Genomic DNA, 20,591 nt, shown 5'->3' on the forward strand with positions numbered 1-20,591 from the left:
TGCTCTGGTCAGATGAAACCTAAATCGAACTTTTTGGCAACAATGCAAAATGTTATGTTTGGCGTAAAAGCAACACAGCTCATCACCCCGAACACACCATCTCCACTGTCAAACATGGTGGTGGCAGCATCCTGGTTTGGGCCTGCTTTTCTTCAGCAGGGACCGGGAAGATGGTTAAAATTGATGGGAAGATGGCTGGAGCCAAATACAGGACCATTCTGGAAGGAAACCTGATGGAGTCTGCAAAAGACCTGAGACTGGGACGGAGATTTGTCTTCCCACAAGACAATGATCCAAAACATAAAGCAAAATCTACAATGGAATGGTTCACAAATACACATATCCAGGTGTTAGAATGGCCAAGTCAAAGTCCAGACCTGAATCCAATCGAGAATCTGTGGGAAGAACTGAAAACTGCTGTTCACAAACGCTCTCTATCCAACCTCACTGAGCTCGAGCTGTTTTGCAAGGCGGAATGGGCAAAAATTTCAGTCTCTTGATGTGCAAAACTGATAGAGACATACCCCAAGTGACTTACAGCTGTAATCGCAGCAAAAGGTGGCGCTACAAAGTATTAACTTAAGGGGGCTGAATAATTTTGCACGCCCAATTTTTCAGTTTTTTATTTGTTAAAAAAGTTTGAAATATCCAATAAATTTCGTTCCACTTCATGATTGTGTCCCACTTGTTGTTGATTCTTCACAACAACTTACAGTTTTATATCTTTATGTTTGAAGCCTGAAATGTGGCAAAAGGTCGCAAAGTTCGAGGGGGCCGAATACTTTCGCAAGGCACTGTATATCTGAAACCCATTCAGACCACTGAGACTTTGAACTGTCTTGGCCTGAGCCTCTCAGCAAACATTTGGCCATGTCTGTAGCTCTAATGTAATTCTGAACATTTGTGAGATATAAAGGTGCCCAGTTCTCATGGTCTATTTGCTATAGAATTCTGAGGGCACATGAAAGATGCACGTGTGGGCGACAGGAGGCAGAACTCCAACCACCATTTCACATCTATCTATACAAACGGTGTGATCTCTCACATTGGCTTGAAGAATACAGTATGACAGCTTTATGGTAAATTAGGACTTTTATCAACCCACTCTTGTGCCACAACATTTTTTACCAAGTTCACTTCTGTATGCAAACTTGCAGGGCACACAGCTTGTTTAGTGCATGGTCTACTTTGAAGGATGTGTTGACTAATGGCTGTAACCTCTTCACTGTATTCGCTCACCAGTGTCAATGTACTTTGAGTCCAGCGGAGTCCCAATGGAGTTGCACAGAATCAGAATATACTGAAAAACACAAAGTAGAACAAAGTTTCCTACAGGTCAATTTGTGATAAACAAATAGTCCTCATTTTAGGAGTGGTTTGTATTTGTACATTACCCGTGCATGGCTTCCCAACTCTAACTCAGAATCCTCCTGTGAGGCAATGAATCAAAAAACAGGGAGCAAGACCGGAAAAAAAAAATTTGTCATCTTTCTTATTATGGTTCAGTTTCTACTAATATGTCTTACAAGTTTATTCAGTATAGTAATAATTTTGTTTTAGTCATACAGTGTAGTAAATTGTGCATCAAGATGACCTCCAATATTTTATAGATTACAGATGCTGTTGTTTTGCTTTCCTCTCACTGTTGATATGTAAGAATGTATTCGTACCTGAGGCTGAGTGTCATCTGCCTTGCTGGCCAGAATGCAGAAGTCGCCTGAGGTAGTGATGGACATTAAGCTCTTGACATATTTCACATGCTTCTCATTGTTTTTGGTGTCCCAGAATACCACGCAGTACTCCTGCCTCTCTGGCTTTGTGTAGGCGTACACCACTGTGCTGCAACAGTAGCCCCACTGTTAAGAAAGATGAAAGCGTGGCAAGATTGGGAAAACCTCTGTTGTTAACTTTTCTCTTTTCTGCCCTTATAAACACCCTGGGAACTTAAAGCTGCCAACATTTTTTTCCTCATGCTAAATTAATAATTTCTGTAACAAAAATTAAAGAATAGTTTCTTATACTTTCAGAAGTATTTTAATTAAGAGTGTTTTGGACTGTGTGTGTCACAGGTGTTGCCATTTACTTTATAGTCTGGTCTTATGTTGGCAAAATAGATGTAGTAGTCCACGGCCAGGCCAATACGTAGCCCTCCTCCCTCCCAAGCAACTCCTGTCATCTGGTTCCCAGGAACTTTGAGAGTTCTCAGATGCTGTTTTAACAGTGGGCAAATGTAACACTTTTACTAACAATTAATCAATTTATTTATTTAACTAACAATTGCAATTGCTTAACAATCAAACAGTGTAACAACCAAGAAACTAGCTTGCAAGGTACTGTATTTCATTTTAAAATCAATAAAAACCAACTAACAGGTGTTAATAGCACATCAAGTCTATATTGCATATGATACTAACAGGTACACAACATGAGAGTTGATCTGCCTGAGCTTCATGTCAAAAATCCTACATAAGGGAACAAACTCTTCACCCTCACCTCTCCAAATGGTGTATAGAACTGCACCACATTAATCTCTTTCTCCATATTTGAAGCTCTGAGGGAACCGGCCACTGCCAGCACACTGCCACAGTGATTCCACTGGATACTGACCACATTCATCAATGTGTCAATACACACTGGGTCTGCAAAAAACAGGCAGCAGCATAGCATGGCACCATTACTGAACATGTCTCTGAATATACTGGAACTTTTGGTAGATGCTTTTGTTTTGCTTACTTTCATCATTCTCATAGCGCATGATCTGGCATCTTCCATTGTCAAAACAGATAGCAAGACACGGACAGTCTGGCTCAACATAACCCCCAGTTCCTGCATACCAGTGGATACCTGCTATACTAACAGGGCCAGTTGCATTGGTGAGGCAGCTGATGGTCATTTTCATCTGAAACATAACAGAAATTATAAAAAGTCAACATATGCTAATAAATGATCAGGATACAATGAGATCTGATGTGCTTAGGCATTTGTTTACAGGACAGCAAATCCATTAGGTCAATCAGATTATTTATTTTCATTCATTTCATGTGGGTGCAGTGTGTCAATACTATGAGTCACTAAACTAAACTAACATTTTTTACACCTACACAGAGGCTTTCCCCACTTTGGGGCGGTCTTGTATTCCTTCCTTCAAGCTCAGGTCCTCTACCAGAGGCCTGGGAGCTTGAGGGTCCTGCGCAGTATCTTAGCTGTTCCTAGCACTGCACTCTTCTGGACAGAGATCTCAGATATTGTTCCTGGTATCTGTTGGAGCCACCCTCCCAGTTTGGGGGTCACAGCCCCCAACGTTCCTATTACCACAGGGACCACTTGTGCCTTCACCTTCCACATCTTTTCTAGCTCTTCTTTCAGCCCTTGGTATTTCTCAAGCTTCTTGTGTTCCCTCTTCCTGATGTTGCTATCGCTTGGGATTGCTACATCTATCACTATGGCCTCTGAGGGTTTGAGAAGCACAATAGTGGAAAAGCCTGGACTGTCTCAAGGCTATGTCTCCAGAGATCTGGCTGTTCTTGTGTAGATGAAACTAACCACACAGCGCAACAGAAAATAGCCAAATCTGACCCATTACACACAGAGCTCCAAAAATGGACTGGACAGAATTATAGCCACCCTCAGCTTAATATTTGGTAACACACCCTTTGGATAAAATAACTGAAATCTCTAGTGGAGTTTTGGACCCCTCTTCTTTTGCCAACTGCTCCATGTCTCTCAGATTTGAAGGTTTCCTTCTCCCAGCTGCTGTTCTGAGATGTCTCCACAGCTGCTTTATGGGATTTAGATCTGGATTCGTTGCTGGCCACTTCAGAACTCTCCAGCTCATTGACTGAAACCATTTCTGGTGCTTTTTGAAGTCTGCTTTGGGTCATTGTCCTGCTGTAAGACTCATGAACTCTGACGGAGACCCAACTTTCTATGCACCCCAAATTCATTGGTCGTCTTCAGGTTTCATAATGTCATACACACAGTTAAGGATAGTGTGAGCTGACACTGTTGTACCGTGTGCCTGCAGATCAGCTTGAATTTATATGGAAGTTGATGGAGGTGAAGTAAAAGAACTAAACATGAGAACACCAAAGAATTTGGGATTGTAACAATTTTCTGGGAGAAGTGGTGCCTTATCTGATAGAAACCTGCTCTGTTTCCATGTATGCTAAAAGCCTGCATCTATGACAACAATGTTGCCACTTCCTCTGTAGACTCGAGTCTGCACTGCATCTGCATTTCTATTTGTAAAATTAGCACCCAGTGCCATGCATCTCTGTAATGAAATGAAGGGAAATTTCTTATTGACTTAGGGTTATGCACTCACTATGAAGTTTCCTTGATTGTCATAAATTTGTACTTCCCCACTGGCCATGCCAAAGAGGAGGATCTTGCTGTCTGGCGACCATGCCACATGTGCAAGCTGATTTCCCTTTAGCTCCTTTCCCCAAATCCGATTACCTACCAAAACAAGGCTGTGTGTTAGCTGTTTATTAGCCCATTATGTAAACAAAGCAAATCTTGTCAAAAGAGCCATTATTGATTTTAGGATAAATCTGCTGGGAAAGTATTTTGTTACAGTAGATTTTATCACACTCTGCCTCTGTTATTACCATCTACAGATCCAACAATGACTGCTCCATCCTCATACACAATGCAGATCTTCTGCCCATCAGCATTCCAGCTCATGCTCCTCACCACTGACTTGTTCCTGTTGTTTATCATCTCCTCGTACCACACACCTTAGGAAGGAACAAAAACAAAAAAGTTTATAAGGCTAATTTATGACAAGACAGATTGTGTTTGCAGTTTAATTTGCACCTTTGTAGAGCATCCAAACAATGATGAGTCCATTCTGGTCACTGGTTGTCAACTTCTCATACTGTTCATTCCACGTGACCACTTGTACTGCACCTGCAAGTACAATAATTGTGGCGTGTAAGACAATTTTTCTACAGCTCGATTGAGATCTTTGCATTTTTCAAACTGACACAACTTCCCTTTTGTAGACATGAGTTGTTTGTAACATACTATAGTAACTCCAGGTTTGACAATGACTAAATCTAACTTACCACTGTGACCCTCCAGAGTCTGGTTCATTGAGAGATTACTGGGTGCAGCAAGACCTTTAAGTTTGGCATCATCTATTCACAAAGTGAAAGAGAACAGCAAATAATTAATAGCAAGTAACTGTCAAGAGTAAACTATACAGTATATAAGTCTGACACTCACTGTAGTTTATAGGTAAATGGTCTAGCGATATAGCGCTTTTCTATGCATTACAGAATACTCCAAGCTCTTTCACGCTGTTTGGGCATTCACCCATTCGCACTTCAAAGCACTCTTCTGGGAGACAGTTCTATGGACTGATGAAACCAAAGTGAAACGTTTTGGACATATGGACCAGCGGTATGTCTGGCGTGTAAAAGGCCAAGCTTATGACCAGAAGAATACCATCCCCACAGTCAAGCATGGAGGTGAGTCATTGATGATGTGCGGCTGTTTTTCTGCAGCAGGAACTGGCAATCTTGATCGTGTACCTGGCATCATGGATTCCCAGAAACACCAGGCCATTTTAAAGAAAAACATGATGCCTTCTGTTGACAAATTAAACCTTGGTGATCATTGGATTTTCCAGCAAGACAATGATCCCAAGCACACCTCCAAGTCAACCAAAGCTTGGTTGAGAAAAAGATCCGGGAACATCCTGGAGTTTAATCCAATTGAAAATCTTTGGTGGGATTTGAAGAAGGCAGTTGCAGCCATCAAACATCACTGAGCTAGAGGTTTTTGCACATGAAGAATGGGCAAAGATTCCGATTGAAAGGTGTAAGAAAATGTTTGTTACAAGTTATAAAAGCTAAAGGATGCTCCACAAAGTGCTGAAACTGGGGGTTGAATAATACTGCACATGCTCATGTGTTACAAGAGTTACATTTTTCGTTTGAACTACAAAGTTAAGTCAACTTCTGTTGTCAAAATAACTCAAATATGTATCAATATATATATTTAGTTATTTAATGAGGTATTTTTTGTCATTATCTTTCATCAACATCACTATAATGTCTTTTGAGGTGAGGGGGTTGAATATTTCTGACCGTAACTGTAAGTGTTACTATTATGTTATTAGGTCTTCAATCTTTTAAACTAAAAAGGAACTTTAACAACTTAGTGTTAAAAGATTTCTCAGCGCTACAGGTAACAACATGTGGACGCTGCAACAGTACTTTAGTGATTTTATCTGGGTCCTTTTATGTTCAGAATATATCACAGTTATTCAGTGTTAAGGATTTCAAATGTCAAACAACGCATATATGTGTACTGCATTGAACATTCCATGTTTTAATAGTTGTGAACAATGTGTTTATCATTATCTATGATTATCACAAATTGTTTGAACCCCTCCCCTGGACTGACTGGACCTCTGACCGGACCTTGTGCCCAAGACTGACTGGCGCTTCTGACAATCTTCTTATTTAATACTTTATCTATTCCATTGCAGGAGGAGTGATTCTGTTCTCTGTTCCCTAACTACCAGATGGCTTAGTTAACTACTACTCTGTTCAGAATAATTGTAATATTAAATGATTATTTAAGTTGGGATGATTTGTCTGAATTTAGTCTGTATTACACTCTAGCCAAGACAACAGCAATGACCCAAAGCAGACTTCAAAACGACAACAGCAATGACCCAAAGCAGGTTATTAGTTTTGTACCCTGAACTTACCTGCCTGAGTTTCAAGCTTGAGTACTCTCAGGAGACCGTTGTCACCTCCACAAGCAATAAAGCCTTGATCTTTGTTCCAGGAGACACATTTTAGATGAATACTGTTTGGAACAGCAATCTACAAAATAAAGAAGATAGGAGTCACACTGTTAACAAGGCTGTTTTAACTGGCGACGCCACCTATCAATAAAGTGACAAGGAAGGTGGCTGAGCACAGGAGCGTGTCCTAGGCACTCACCTTCTTGCTGAGGTATATAAACATGGCGGTGGTGATAGTTTCACCGAATTCTATGCTCAGTCCGAAATGAACAGCTTACAACGTAACGTCAGCTATACTGGTTAATATAACAAGACACCAAATGAACGTCAAATTACACAAGCTATACTGAGCTAACTTTCACAACCGAGCGCCATTATACCGTTAGCTTTGCTAGTTAAATGCCTAACTAGTGCCGAACTTTAACGTTAAATGCAGCCACACAAATTGATGCAGTTATGGTGAATAGCGTTAACAAATGCAATGAGACAAAAACAACCAAAACTCGACATTCCACTGTTCCTGTTAACAGACTCCACAAAGCTCCAGCTCCCATGGTAACACTAAACCGGAAGCGCTAGGATTGGGGTCTTCTGGTAGTTGTAGTTTTTGCAGTGTTTCAGCGAATACATAGCCTCAAAAGGGATGCTAAAGTTCCATATTTTGTGACAAAATATAGAAAGACACACAATACAAGAGGGTATTTGATCCAAAGTTTTAGAATATTTATTTATGTAATTTTACTCCCAAGTTACTTCATTGAATTACACAAGCACCAAAGTATGTCATTGGCATAGCTTGTTAGTTTACAAGAAGGCTGCAGCACCACAAGTAGACTCAGTCCTATTACGGTTTTCACATGTTTGATTTGACAAAGTAGAAAATACAGTACACAAGTGTAGTGTATGAAGAAAACTTGCTGTACAGTGAAATACGATATGGATCTGACCTCAGAATCTGCCAGTTTCAAAACTAAGTGTGCTGAAGTTAGTATTTAATGGCCAGAATAATTGGTCCTTGACTTTCCAAGTGCGTTTTATAGCGGTTCAATCACCCAAAAACTCACTAAACTGTACCATGTGTTACAACAGAACAACAATTAACAGTAAATACTGTGAAATATTTCAGTTCACAATGTTGTTCTGTGACTTAACACTGCTAGGGGCCAGTTGAATCAGGTTTAATTTAAGTCTTTTCACTGCATAATAATTATGTAATCAGAGAGATTTAAAAAAACAATCATCTTGTTGCATAAGAGATTAGTTGTGGTGTTATAACTATGGATCAAGTCTTTCTATCGTATGGAGAACCCCACACAAAATCGCCTGCCAAGAAGTGCTCTTGGAGCAGCGCATACACAAAAAGGATGTGGTACATGTTCTCCACCAAAGATTAATTAAAACATTCATTATAAAACACAGATTAAACTTTTAACATGTAAATTGTTTTTATAATTTAATGTTTACATGTCTATTCTTTACCTTCCCTAATAATCATACATGATTTGAGTCTCAAATAAATGACTTACAAGTTTAGGAGGAAATAGCTTTTCTTATAAATATAGAGGTACAGGTAAACATTTATAACAGAGAGTGTTGTGAATGCAAAAGGCAGTTATAATATAAAATCATAATACTATCATTATACTGAATATGTAATCAATAGCATACATGCATCTATGAAATCTTAGATATCTGAACTGAAACATGAAGGGCTTTTGAGGGTTACAGATGACTGCTGCTGGTCAAGAAAAGTGGATGCTAGTCCTGACTGTTCTTAATACTCCTGCTGGCCCTCAATCAGGTTCACTTTGTCTGAAAGCTCATCAAGTGGACAGACAGTCAAGGAAAATCTGAAATGATTACCACTTCACCAAGGGCACTGGGCAATGATAAAATTATGCAGCTATAACTTATTGTAATTAAAAGTTCAAACAAGCCAAACAGATTATTGCAGCCGCCCAAGCTACTGCAGTTGTCTGACGTTTGAACACAAAATGTAAAGCAGATATTCTTCATATGAAATTCATTACGTGGATCCTTCACTGTTGGAATCAAAAGGATATGTTTTCTGCTCAGTTCTTGAATGGATGACTTCACTTTATTCTGGAACACAATCTGAGCTTCACACATGCAGGCATCAAGGTTTAGTTCACTCCTCACTTCCTCTGAAAAAATGAGAAACAAATATTGATAAAGTCAAAGCATGATAGTGGTGTTTCACAATGTTTAGAGTAGCCTCTTTGCAAAACGTCTTTTGGCTACACAGCAGGAAAAAAGTAACACAACTCATGGGCTGTTTCTCTTTATGTATCAATGGCAGCAGCCAACATTTTTTTGAAACCCTCAAAGAGTTGATGATGTTTTATATGAGCCTTTTTTCCTAATGTGCTTGAAACTAACAAAAATTGATGTTACGAGGTGTTGTTTTAAGTGGAGGCATAGGGGATATTGATTGAACAATTTAGTAAGAGGTTAGGTTCAATCATGGTTTTTCATCAGTGAATGAATTTAGAAAATATTTTGAAAATGATTTAATCACTTCAACTAGTGAATCACAAACCAAGAATATTCATTCACAAAAGTCAGGTGCGATTAGCTTTAAATGGGATTTAAAGCCACATGTTAATCATTTAAACAATATACTCACATACATGTATAATACAAAAGCACTGAAAAAGAAACAGGTAAATCAATTACAACCACTTTTCAATCCTTTACTTTCAGCAGTTTTCAGCGAGCTCACACCATAACTTCCAATGCCTTAGTAATCTCTCATTCCTTACACCAGCACAGCACACATTTATGATCTATAAGCTGTGCTGTAAATGGTTGGACCAGCAGAAGTCTTGTAATGCTTGTTGTTGGACACTTATAGACTTCTCCACAGCTGAGGAATGCAAACAGAAAGACATAAAAAGTATGAAAATTAAATTTACACATTGTAACCCAAGTCAGCCTTACAGGACTGACCATGTGCACTAAAATGTATGTGTGAACACAAACAACAAGGAAGTTGTTGGGGTAAGGCTGGGGGAAAACCATATCCAGCACCTGGACAATCAGCATAGGGATGTGTGCTATCCCTGCTGCTGTTTTCCCTCTACACCAATGATTGCACCTCAGAGGACCCCTCGGTTAAACTCCTGAAGTTCACAGACAATACAACAGTCTTCAGTCTCATCTGAGATGGTGACGAGTCAGCCTGCAGACAAGAGGTTGTACACAGCTGGTCCTGTGGTGTGGTCACAACAACCCGGAGCTGAACATGCTCAAAACAGTGGAGATGACAGTGGACTTCAGGAAGAACCCCTTCGCCATACTCAGCAGCATTGAATCAGCAGTAGAATCCTTCAAGTTCCTGGGCTCAACAGTCTCCAGGGACCTGAAGTGAATGTCCAACATCAGCATCATCACCAAGAGGGCACAGCAGAGGATGTACCTCCTGCGCTAGCTTAGGAAGTTCTATCTGCCCCAGGAGCTGCTGATACAGTTCTACAGAGGAATCACTGATTCTGTTCTGTGCTCATCCCTCACTGTCTGGTTTGGCTCAGCAACCAAAGAAAACAGGAACAGACTCCAGCAAACAGTCCAGCCTGCCCACCATGGAGGATCTGTACACCTCACGGGTCAAAAGGAGGGCAGAGAAGATTTCTGCAGCCTCCTCACACCCTGGACACAAACTGTTTGAACTCCTCCCCTTTGGACGCCGCCACAGGTCACTGTACGCCAAAACAACCAGACACAAAGACAGTTTCTTCCCCCGGGCCATCACTCTGATGAACACCTAACCCACGACTGTATAACAAAACGATAACCCTCAAAGCAATACTTGAAAATGTGGAGGCTAACTATTTGCTAAATCAGAGTAATATGAGTATAGATTAACAGGGCTACATATCTGTGGTCCTTGGCCACATAATAAGGGTTACAATCCTTCATCCTAAGGCAATCGTGTGCCTTTCCAATGACATTAGACCCCTTTGGGGAACCCACTCCAACTACTGTACGATGGGTTGGTGCCCAGGCAAAAGTAACAATAAGGATGGAGTTTCCTGCTGCCATGGCATCAGTATAAGAGTGATGAGATTAACTGATATTCTTCACCTCTAGGTCTAGATTTGTGTTATAAATTGCAACAGAAAAGTGTCAAAGTCACAGTGGCTCTGTATGCAACCAAATGAGGTTTCATACAAAAGGTTAGACTCATCCTAGTTTTCTGACCACATAAATACACATTTCAGTACTACTGTACTTGGTGTAGAAAAATAATAATTTCAGCCTCTGGCCAGCTGTTGAAGCCTCAGTTGATTATAGGTGATTGGAGGACTCATGGAAACCACGTCAATGTACTGAATCTCACATCTCAGTGCCACTTTGGCACATGTGCTCAGTCAGACTGAGCACAATATTTGCTGCATTACATGACACTGATTTGAAGCTAACAGTTTGATGAATCCTGGACTAAGCAACTTATAAAACAGAACAATGTAGGTCAGTACATAGTCACCAAATGTTGAAAAAAAAAAAACAGATTCTTACGTGAACATGTTTTCAGGTCTCTATTCAACACGTATCCCATTCGACACTCGCAGTTGTAAGAATCACCATTGTTGATGCATGTGTGCTGGCAGTCATGTCCCTGGGCACATGCATTCAAAGCTGAACCTGAAAAGAAAAGTTGACACCTTAGCAACTTAGTCTTATGACATCAAAAATAATCACTGGGATTTTTGGAGTTAGAAGTGGATCTCACAGTGGTGTGATCCATACATTTCAACATGCCCAGTCTCCCATATCTTAATAACACTGGCCAAAGTTTTGTTCTAAACTGATTTGAGCAGCATTATGGAAACATTTACATTTATTTAAAAATAATAGATACATGTACACAAGGCAAACTGTTTCACCACCCCCTACTGGCCAGGTAGAGGCTTTAAATTTGTGATGAACCAGTTCTGTTGAGACACTTCCAAAGTGGTGCTTTGTATAATACAGGTGCTTACGTGAGCATATTGTGCATTCAACACATATCCCACCAGACACTTGAAGATATACGAGTCATCACTGTTGACACAAATATGCTGGCAATCATATCCATGGACACATGCTTCTGAACACTTCCATATCTGACTGACTTAGTCCATCAGTTAAGGAGCTGTTGGTCCATTTCTCCATTTCTTTCAAAACAGCACACTGAGGTTGTTTAGTTGAACTGAAGGACTGAGCTAAACTTCCCAAACCAATTCAATCAACTGGTTCAGCCAATGTCTTTTTGTTTATCAGTCCAGAAACTAACAGTGAGATCCTGGGAAAAATCCATTAGAAAGGTTTAGGTTCTTACGTGAGCATGTTTTCTGGTCTGCATTCAACACATATCCTTCTCGACATTTGCAGATGTATGAGTCATCAGTGCTGACACAAACATGCTGGCAGTCATGTCCCTGGGCACATGAATCTGAACCTGAAGAGAAACACTCCCACATCTGACTACATCCATGTAAGAGCCCTTGATCAGTAACAGAACCCACAGTATGATGGGGCATTACAGTCAAGCATTTACAGTAATGTATTCTTACGTGAACATGTTTTCTGGTCTGCATTCAACACATATCCCTCATGACACATGCAAAGGTAAGAATTGCCACTCTTGACACAGATTTGCTGGCAGCCATGCTCCTGGAGACATGCATCTGAGGCTGAAAAGAGACACTTCCTAAGCTGACATCCACAGCTCACTCAGTCACACCATCACTGATGACATACCAAATGTAGCTGAAGAATGGCCAAAATTAATTAACAATGTATAAAGGCCATTAAAGGTATTCCTTTTTCTGCATTTACTCAAGACCACAGAGATGTATAAGTCCAAGTTCTTACGTGAGCATGTTTTCTGGTCTGTATTCAACACAAATCCCACTCGACACTTGCAGATGTATGAGTCATCATTGTTTATACACATGTGCTGACAATCGTGTCCATGGGCACATGGACCAGAACCTGAAAAGAGACATGTCCACATGTGATATGACATCTGATGACATCATTCAATCAGGGATTGGAATGTTGGAGCCTGTCTGGCTATTAGCCTTTTTACAATTGATGCTATCTGCCTCCCAAGAGTCCAGCTTGCTCAGGCTAACTTGGATCCCTGGCAGTCATGTTCATCAGCCAGGTATCCAAGCAACACTTTTGGAGCTTGTAATGGGCCACCAATTTCCATTCCAGCTATAGTTTTATGACTGGTAATGTACTTCCTATACCAGTGTATGCATCACCCATGTCAGTCCTTACTGATCATAATAAAAATACATCAATAAATTTACAAATAAACAAATTCACCATTAACCTTATATTAAAATACCTTACTAGTTCTTTCTGTAAAACACATATATCACAAAAATCCTGTACAAATTAGCTTTTGTAGCTTTTGCTCAAGTACCTCAATTACTGGAAATGGGCTGGACGCCTGACACTTTGCACCAGGATATGCATATCAATTACAGTATATAAGTAAAATTCAGATTCTTACGTGAACATGTTTTCTGGTCTGCATTCAACACATATCCCTCATGACACATGCAAAGGTAAGAATTGCCATTTTTTGAGTGGCCAAAATTAATTAACAATGTATAAAGGCCATTAAAGGTATTCCTTTTTCTGCATTTACTCAAGACCACAGAGATGTATAAGTCCAAGTTCTTACGTGAGCATGTTTTCTGGTCTGCATTCAACACATATCCTTCTCGACATTTGCAGATGTATGAGTCATCAGTGCTGACACAAACATGCTGGCAGTCATGTCCCTGGGCACATGAATCTGAACCTGAAAAGGAAAACTCTCATATGGTAACTAATTCAGTCTAATTAAACTAGACAAGACACTTTGGGTCAGGACATGTCTATCAGATACAACATATATTGAAGAGGTGAAATTCAGATTCTTACGTGAACATGTTTTCTGGTCTGGATTCAACACATATCCCACATGACACATGCAAAGGTAAGAATCGCCATTTTTGACACAGATATGCTGGCAGTCATGTCCTTGGTCACATGCATCCACACCTGAAAAAAGACACTCCCACAGATAACTTCCTGGGTGAAGTGCATGAGTAGTAAAAATGAATTAAAAATGTAACTTCCATTCACACATGCTATATTCTTTTTTCTGCTTTCAATCAAGAACATTAACTGTGGTTAATCACACAATAGGCTATATGTATATTAAATGCTGATGTAGACACTTGACAAAAACATGCACTCCAAACCTACTGAAACAATAAAGGTGCTTACGTGAGCATGTTTTCTGGTCAGCATTCAACACATATCCCTCGTGACACATATAGGCTTAAGAATCATCATATTTGACACAAATATGCTGATACAAGTACAAGTATCCAAATCTGTAGAGAGACACGTCAACATGTAACTGACTGCAGCTGACCTCATTAACCAGTCGTAGTACACTACTGCCTACTCCATAAAAACAGTCACAAGAGCCGACCTGTGCCTGACCCTAATAAAGATTCAAGCTGAACTGAACATTCACTTTCTGCTGTTCAGAATAACCCAGATCCAACCACCACAACTGAAGCTAAAGTCAGTATGGAAGTGCCTGAAGGGCCACTTTCTATAGGGGCTCCAACCTAAAGACTGTGAAAACCCCAACTTGATTGTTGTGATAAAAAAATCATCTCACCAGTTCCCAAGTCAGGTTATTTGCGTAAACTTTGTTTTAGTACATAATAATAGCATCTTACTAAACACAATTTGTGTTAAATCTGTGCCAGGTCTGCTAGAATGTTGGCAGTCCTCTCCCTGGGAATGTGTATCTAAGCCTGAAACGCTAAACTCCCATATCGGAATGACATGAAGCTTTTATTGTGGAGTTTCTGATTGGCAGTTGTTACTTTTGAAATACTCAGTCATATGATAAACATACATGTGGAACAGGCCAAAAATCAAACAGCAAATCTAGAGACATTTGCGTTCTTACGTGAGCATGTTTTCTGGTCTGTATTCAACACAAATCCCACTCGACATTTGCAGGTGTATGAGTCACCACTGTTGACACATATGTGCTGGCAATCATGGCCCCAGGCACACGCATTTGACGCTGAAAAGAAACATGCCTGTATTTACCAATGTAGTCTTGAGTCTGGGGAAAACAGTCAAAACAGACTTTGTGCACCCTTTACTGTTTTATGAGTTAGACAAATCAACACTTAGGAAAAATGTTGTCAAAATGCAACTTGTAGCCATGTTCTGCTTTTCCAACCAAACAAACTGGGATTTTGGATGCTGATCCACTGGCCAAAATAAATAAATAAATAAATTGAATAAAGATCCTTACGTGAGCATGTTTTCTTGTCTGGATTCAAGACGTAGCCTGAGTGACACTTGCAGCTGTATGAGTAGCCAGTGTTGACACAGATGTGCTGGCAACTGTGTCCCTGAGCACATGCATCCAAACCTGAAAAGAAACACTGTAATGTCTGATTGGCTTAAGTCGAGTTAAGTGATAATTTTGTGTCATAGGAATATTAGTAAGTTGTAAGTATGTGTTAATTGTTCAAGTTTTATTCTACACAGCAGCCACATGCTGATTAGTTGGCTTGACCTTTGTGCTTCAACTTCACTGATGCTATTGTGATTTTGCTGGTTCAAGTCTTGATTTTTTGTGAAGGCAGCGATATAATCATTTGTCACTTTGAAATGTTAACTGTTACATTGGCTTTTGAATTTAGGTCTCCTGAAAAACTACCTACTTCACGTTCAAGCAGAAAGTTCCATGCAGTAGAGACCATGCGAATGCAAAATCTACTGAAGGCAACTGCCTTTCATAACAACCTCATGTCCTCAGTGGTAAAGTCGCTCTTACTGAAACACAGGTTGAACACACTCTTCAGGTTCAAGCTGTAATTCAACAGCAAGCTTTTTCATCTGAGTGACTTGAACCTAGTCATGACTTTTAATATAATGTGCAAAAAGGAGAATGTTGCATGACTAACATGTATAACATTGGCAGTAAATATTGACATTTTAAAGTCCATTTTTGTTTGAGGAAAATTTTCCCTTCCCTCTTAATACATTTTGTATCTTCCTTATCTATAGAAAAAGGCCAAGCTACAGATGCATGCTTGGTAGTGGGTGGAGCAATGGCTGAAGCCGTGGCTGGAGCTGTGACCGTGATTATAGTTATTGCTAGGCTATTATAAACATAACAGTTACATAATGCAAGGTAACACAAAATTAGGATTAGGAGGGAATGCAAAAGTAGTTCAGTGACTTTTTAGGGACTCTGTGCAAAGTGATTTAGGAATGATACTGTACTTTGAACCCGTCATACTTAATTGTTTTTATGAATACTATACGGAATAACTACAATAAATGTGCAAAAGCAGAAAATATTTTAATGCTTTATGCCATCAGTCACCTTTTCCAAATTTGGAAACATCTAAAAGTTATTAATTCCATGAAATGCAGTGCTTTTTTAAAATAGAATTGTTGTCATCATGAGGTTGCATGCAATTTTGTAGACAGCAGGAAGTCACTGCACCAAGCCAAGAAATACATGACCGCTGTAAAACAACAAATCTGTTTGTTGTACAGATTAGATTCAGATAATAACATAGATATAATGGGCTAAATACTAAACTTTAAATATGCTGGTAGGCAGAATGTGTTCGCTTCAGACAGAGCGCGATTAGTTGTTTCCCCATTTACTGTTTTTGTGCTGCTAGAAAATCACTGTTTTCCATTGCTTTTTCTTTTAACTAGTATATTTAAAAAATAACTGATAGCTGCATTCAGAGCCTAAGTTGAGCAATTATAAAAATTAACATTATCTTAAAATTTTTTAAAAACCTAACATTTTCCATTCAAATATATTTTATTCAAATTTAGTACAAGCTCATTTTGTCTTTGCCTTGCAGGGTTAAGTGGCCGTTAATGGTAGCAGAAGCCCAAATGATGGATATGGGCAGCTACTGTAAGTACACTTTCAGGTAACTGAGCAGGGCGCACGGCACGTGGCACAAAATGCAGTGCAGAGTGCAAAGAGCATCGAGCTCCCTGTGAAAAGTAAAGGCAGCATCATATTAGGTTTCAACCATTTTAAAGTATTCCTGTGTGAGAATTTCACTCAGTGATCAGAGGTTTCTCTTCTTCTTTAGGTTGGTTAGTGGTTAACTTACTTGTATAGGTTTAATGCTGAGTGCATTAATACTACACTACATTTTCACCATTTACATGGCAACATTTAGTAAACACCAATCCCAACATAGCAAGTGGCTGTAAATCACTTGTTACCTTACCCTTTTTCTTAAGACCAAAGAAGAGGACAATTTACTTTAGAATGGAGATTCCCTCTATGGTGCTGCCCATGTAATCACAGGTAAATTTAAAAAGATGACGGTCTGACATACCGTTGTTTCCTTTATCGTCATTTTCGCTATTCATTCCATTAACGTCTTTCCTGCCATCTAGGTCTAGTCCATAATTATCAACTCCACCATTTACTGGAATATCCGCACTCCTGTTATCGTCACCCTTACCACACAAGGTTTCCCTAAATTTGGAAATGAGCTTCTCTATGACACCATAGGTCTCCACGTAGAAGACATGGTCCTCATGTGGCTGGCTGGCCATAAGGCGGAGGGACATCATATCAGCTCTGTCTACTCCCACTGCATAGATCTCAATCCCAGATGCACGAGCTGCTGCTGATACACTCTCCACCTGGTCCTGGGGCCTCCCGTCCGTCACTATGATGGCCACTTTGGCAATGTTCATAGTGCTCGCTCGGGCCCCTGCCTCCACAGTGAATGCTTTCTCCATGGCACTCTTAACAGCCAGGCCTGTCATGGTGCCTGAGGCAAGGGGCTCGACACGGGCCAGTGCCTGCTTCAGGGCAGACTTGTCAAAATATGTTTTGAGTAGAAACTCAATCTTTACTGTGCTGGCATAATTGACGAGGCCTACTCGTGTGGCGTCAGCCCCTATCTCCAAGCTGTCCACCATGTCTTGCAGGAACTCCTTGGCCTTCTCAAACTCAGAAGGACGTACACTGCGGGAGCTATCTATGATGAAGACCAGGTCTATAGGGCGATTTTTGCAGTTGGATCTTGTCACTGCAAAAAAATAAAAGGAAATAAATAGATTTTAAAGTGTATTTTTCAATGTTTTGAACTGAAGTTACTGCTACAGCTCTTAATAGTGCAAAAGGAATTCTCCTGATCTTTTCCTATAGTGTATGCTTTCTGCATTTACACTGTTAATTTGCTCTTTCAGTGGTTACATGCATAGTCAGGGCAATGGTGGCTACAGAGATACCACATGGAGCCCACGAGAATTATAGCTGCTTAGCATAGCTAATGTGTGTTTCTGATGCTGCTGTAGACTGTTCAAAGGGAATACAACACAGCCCAGTGATGCAGTCATTTTCTGTACACATGTAACAAAGACATTTCCAAAACACTGTGATTTCCACCTTCTATCACAGTGAATTAAACATAAATACTGAGACAGCATAGAATACTTACTATTATCAGTACAAAAAAAGGCACACCTCCCCCCTGTCACTTGTATCACATATGAATGGAACAATAGAAAGTTGCTGACCTTTTCTCATTTGTCAGTTTATTTGTTTAAGAGAGGTGTTGATTCAACTGCATGATCAGTTTGTGCTGTTGTACTACATTATACAGAGAGGCGATCCTGCCATTTAGCGTAGCCTCACTAATAAAAATGGGGTAAAAAAAACACCTGCTAGTAGATATTAAAGACAAATGAATGATAATCAGGCCTTGTGATGTGACTGGTTCCTCAAAAACTAGAGTTACAAGATTAAATCCCTGAAAATGTCATGACAAATGTTCCTAACAGCACCCCAGAATGCCACGATTTCCTTCCGACTCAGTGCTGATCACATTCTGGCACTGGAGGGCACTATGAGAAAAGTAGGCAATGTACCTTTAAGCTTGCTTTTATAACACAACACTAATCTTTTCTAAATGGCATGGCTCAGTATTACTGTAAGTAGTAATTAAAGGTCACTGAGACTGATCAAATAATATGGAAAAATACAGCATGTTAGGGGGCTATGGTGGCTTTTGATTTCAGTGATCTGTGAAACTTATATGTGTGCCTGGAAAGACAATCCACAACTCCACATCTGTCCCTTGGCAGTTCAATAAGGATGTGTTACTTATGGCTACCTGCAGCAGTTCTGATCGATGCAGGAGAGCCACTTGAATCTTTAGCACGCTGCCGAGATGCAAATGGTGCAGCACCGTGCTGCAGCTGTGGGACCGTCCGCCTTTTCTGATGCAGCTGGTGATGGGAGGGCTGATAGTGATAAAACCTGGAATTAGTGCCTCCAGCTTTGGCAAGGGAAAAGGAAAAAAACAGAGGAGAAAACAGAGCAGCAGATACTTTGGTTTAAGGCAAGTAAAATGAGGTGCAACATGACAGGCATACATTAATGTTTATTAGTTTAAATAATCATTTCCATGTGAATGTCACATGGAACTGTCTGCACTACAAAGTTTAAGGCTGTTGCCGAAGACATATACACCATATATACTTGATATTTTAGTGATCTGCACATTTACTGATGTAATCATATTGTCTAATTTAAAATATACTGCATATAATTAACAATGTATATTTACATTACATTCAAGTCACAAAGTTAACAACCATCTTACCTACAAATGAATAACAAATGAGCTTTGAATAGTCCAGGTGGTCATTAAACAACACTATATGTCCCCTAAAGAATTTAGATGATTTAAATAATCAAAACTTTTTATTATCATTGGTGTATATTGGTGCAACATTGTATTATATCTCCATACAGGTTAACATCTTCGTATTTTCTGTCTGGTACAAAGTCACCAAGAAGAATTGAACTAGACAGGAAATATTCCTGCAGCTTGAGAAACAAGTTAGGAATCTTGCAGCATATTTTTTTTAAAATCCAGATGTGTAGATGATTCATTGGTTGACACTGTTAATACTTTAAACAGCTGCAAGATAGTAGGCTAACTACTCTGAAAACAAACACAGCCTACTTGAATACATAACATGAAGCACCTGCACTATGTTTGTTACCTGTCCGGGCATTCTCCTCCTGCTGCTGGAAGCCGTGGAAGGTGTAATCATCCAGCTGGAGCTCTTGGATCATTTCAGCACTTGGCACTTCTTCAGAGGTGTGTTCCATAGATGTGATGTCTTCAAAGCGCTGATAGAACCTTGGAGTGACTTGCAGGGACACTTGTGGGATTGAAGGACTAACTGAGACAATTTGACGTTTCTGTGATGGAAGCTGGGAAGTTCCCTGTATTCCTGTCACCAGAATGGGAATGACACAGACCAGTCGCCACAATGATGAAGTCATGTTGCCTGCATGCAGTTTGCCCTGCTTCTCTGGGTGCCCTCTTGGTCTGCACCACCAGAACAGCATTCAGCCTATTTATGTGATCTGGTCCACAGCCCACAAGGCGTGAGGACTGAGAGACCCAACCCAGAGAGAGCTGGAGGTAATGAAGGCTGGCACTGCCTTCGAAAAAGTCCGACGAAAACCGAATCGTACGAAAACTGAAGCAACATTTCCCATAAGAAATAATGTAAATCCAATTAATCCGTTCCAGACACCCAACAATATCAACAAAAAATACATTTTTTAGAGAACAACTATATTTATAGAGAATAACTATATTTTTACATACAGAAAACAATGAGAAATAAATATAAATGACTAATGAAATGGATAAATGAACATTTAACATCACTTTTAACTTTACTGAAGACTCTTGTTGGCGTA

General features: G+C 39.9%; 2 protein-coding genes across 10 annotated transcripts in view; both read right to left on the bottom strand.

Annotated features, from left to right (window-relative positions):
- wdr35 (WD repeat domain 35) overlaps nucleotides 1–7,348 on the bottom strand; it is an 18,135-nt gene extending 10,787 nt beyond the window's left edge. The window contains exons 1-12 of one of the 3 annotated variants that reach the window (XM_020608605.1): nucleotides 6,963–7,346; nucleotides 6,725–6,842; nucleotides 5,070–5,141; nucleotides 4,819–4,911; nucleotides 4,611–4,739; nucleotides 4,325–4,458; nucleotides 2,734–2,899; nucleotides 2,494–2,639; nucleotides 2,084–2,209; nucleotides 1,671–1,856; nucleotides 1,395–1,430; nucleotides 1,240–1,300 (exon numbers count right to left, since the gene is read on the bottom strand). In XM_020608605.1, coding sequence (XP_020464261.1) covers nucleotides 1,240–1,300; nucleotides 1,395–1,430; nucleotides 1,671–1,856; nucleotides 2,084–2,209; nucleotides 2,494–2,639; nucleotides 2,734–2,899; nucleotides 4,325–4,458; nucleotides 4,611–4,739; nucleotides 4,819–4,911; nucleotides 5,070–5,141; nucleotides 6,725–6,842; nucleotides 6,963–6,986 — 1,291 coding nt within the window. In that variant the 5' untranslated portion in view covers nucleotides 6,987–7,346. Of the gene's footprint in view, nucleotides 1–1,239; nucleotides 1,301–1,394; nucleotides 1,431–1,670; nucleotides 1,857–2,083; nucleotides 2,210–2,493; nucleotides 2,640–2,733; nucleotides 2,900–4,324; nucleotides 4,459–4,610; nucleotides 4,740–4,818; nucleotides 4,912–5,069; nucleotides 5,142–6,724; nucleotides 6,843–6,962 lie in introns of all 3 variants that reach the window. The other 2 variants (XM_020608602.1, XM_020608604.1) reach the window with 2 other exon arrangements.
- A 129-nt stretch (nucleotides 7,349–7,477) lies between these two features.
- On the bottom strand, nucleotides 7,478–20,199 carry LOC109964961 (matrilin-3). Of its 7 annotated transcripts, none has more exons than XM_020608610.1 (13): nucleotides 19,880–20,199; nucleotides 18,982–19,146; nucleotides 17,320–17,895; nucleotides 15,117–15,236; nucleotides 14,760–14,879; nucleotides 13,709–13,828; nucleotides 13,467–13,586; nucleotides 12,641–12,760; nucleotides 12,340–12,459; nucleotides 12,105–12,224; nucleotides 11,303–11,428; nucleotides 8,827–8,928; nucleotides 7,478–8,590 (listed from the first exon to the last, which is right to left on the bottom strand). In XM_020608610.1, the coding sequence occupies exons 1-13, from the start codon at nucleotides 20,163–20,165 to the stop codon at nucleotides 8,538–8,540; spliced, it is 2,148 nt and encodes a 715-aa protein (XP_020464266.1). In that variant the 5' UTR covers nucleotides 20,166–20,199; the 3' UTR covers nucleotides 7,478–8,537. The 7 variants fall into 7 exon arrangements, with proteins under 7 accessions (XP_020464266.1, XP_020464262.1, XP_020464264.1 ...); XM_020608606.1 differs by having other exon boundaries at nucleotides 17,191–17,895; XM_020608608.1 differs by lacking the exon at nucleotides 14,760–14,879 and having other exon boundaries at nucleotides 17,191–17,895.
- Nucleotides 20,200–20,591: the final 392 nt, after the last annotated feature.

Source organism: Monopterus albus, unplaced genomic scaffold, assembly GCF_001952655.1.
Source record: "Monopterus albus unplaced genomic scaffold, M_albus_1.0 scaffold94.1, whole genome shotgun sequence".
Taxonomy (NCBI): domain Eukaryota; kingdom Metazoa; phylum Chordata; class Actinopteri; order Synbranchiformes; family Synbranchidae; genus Monopterus; species Monopterus albus.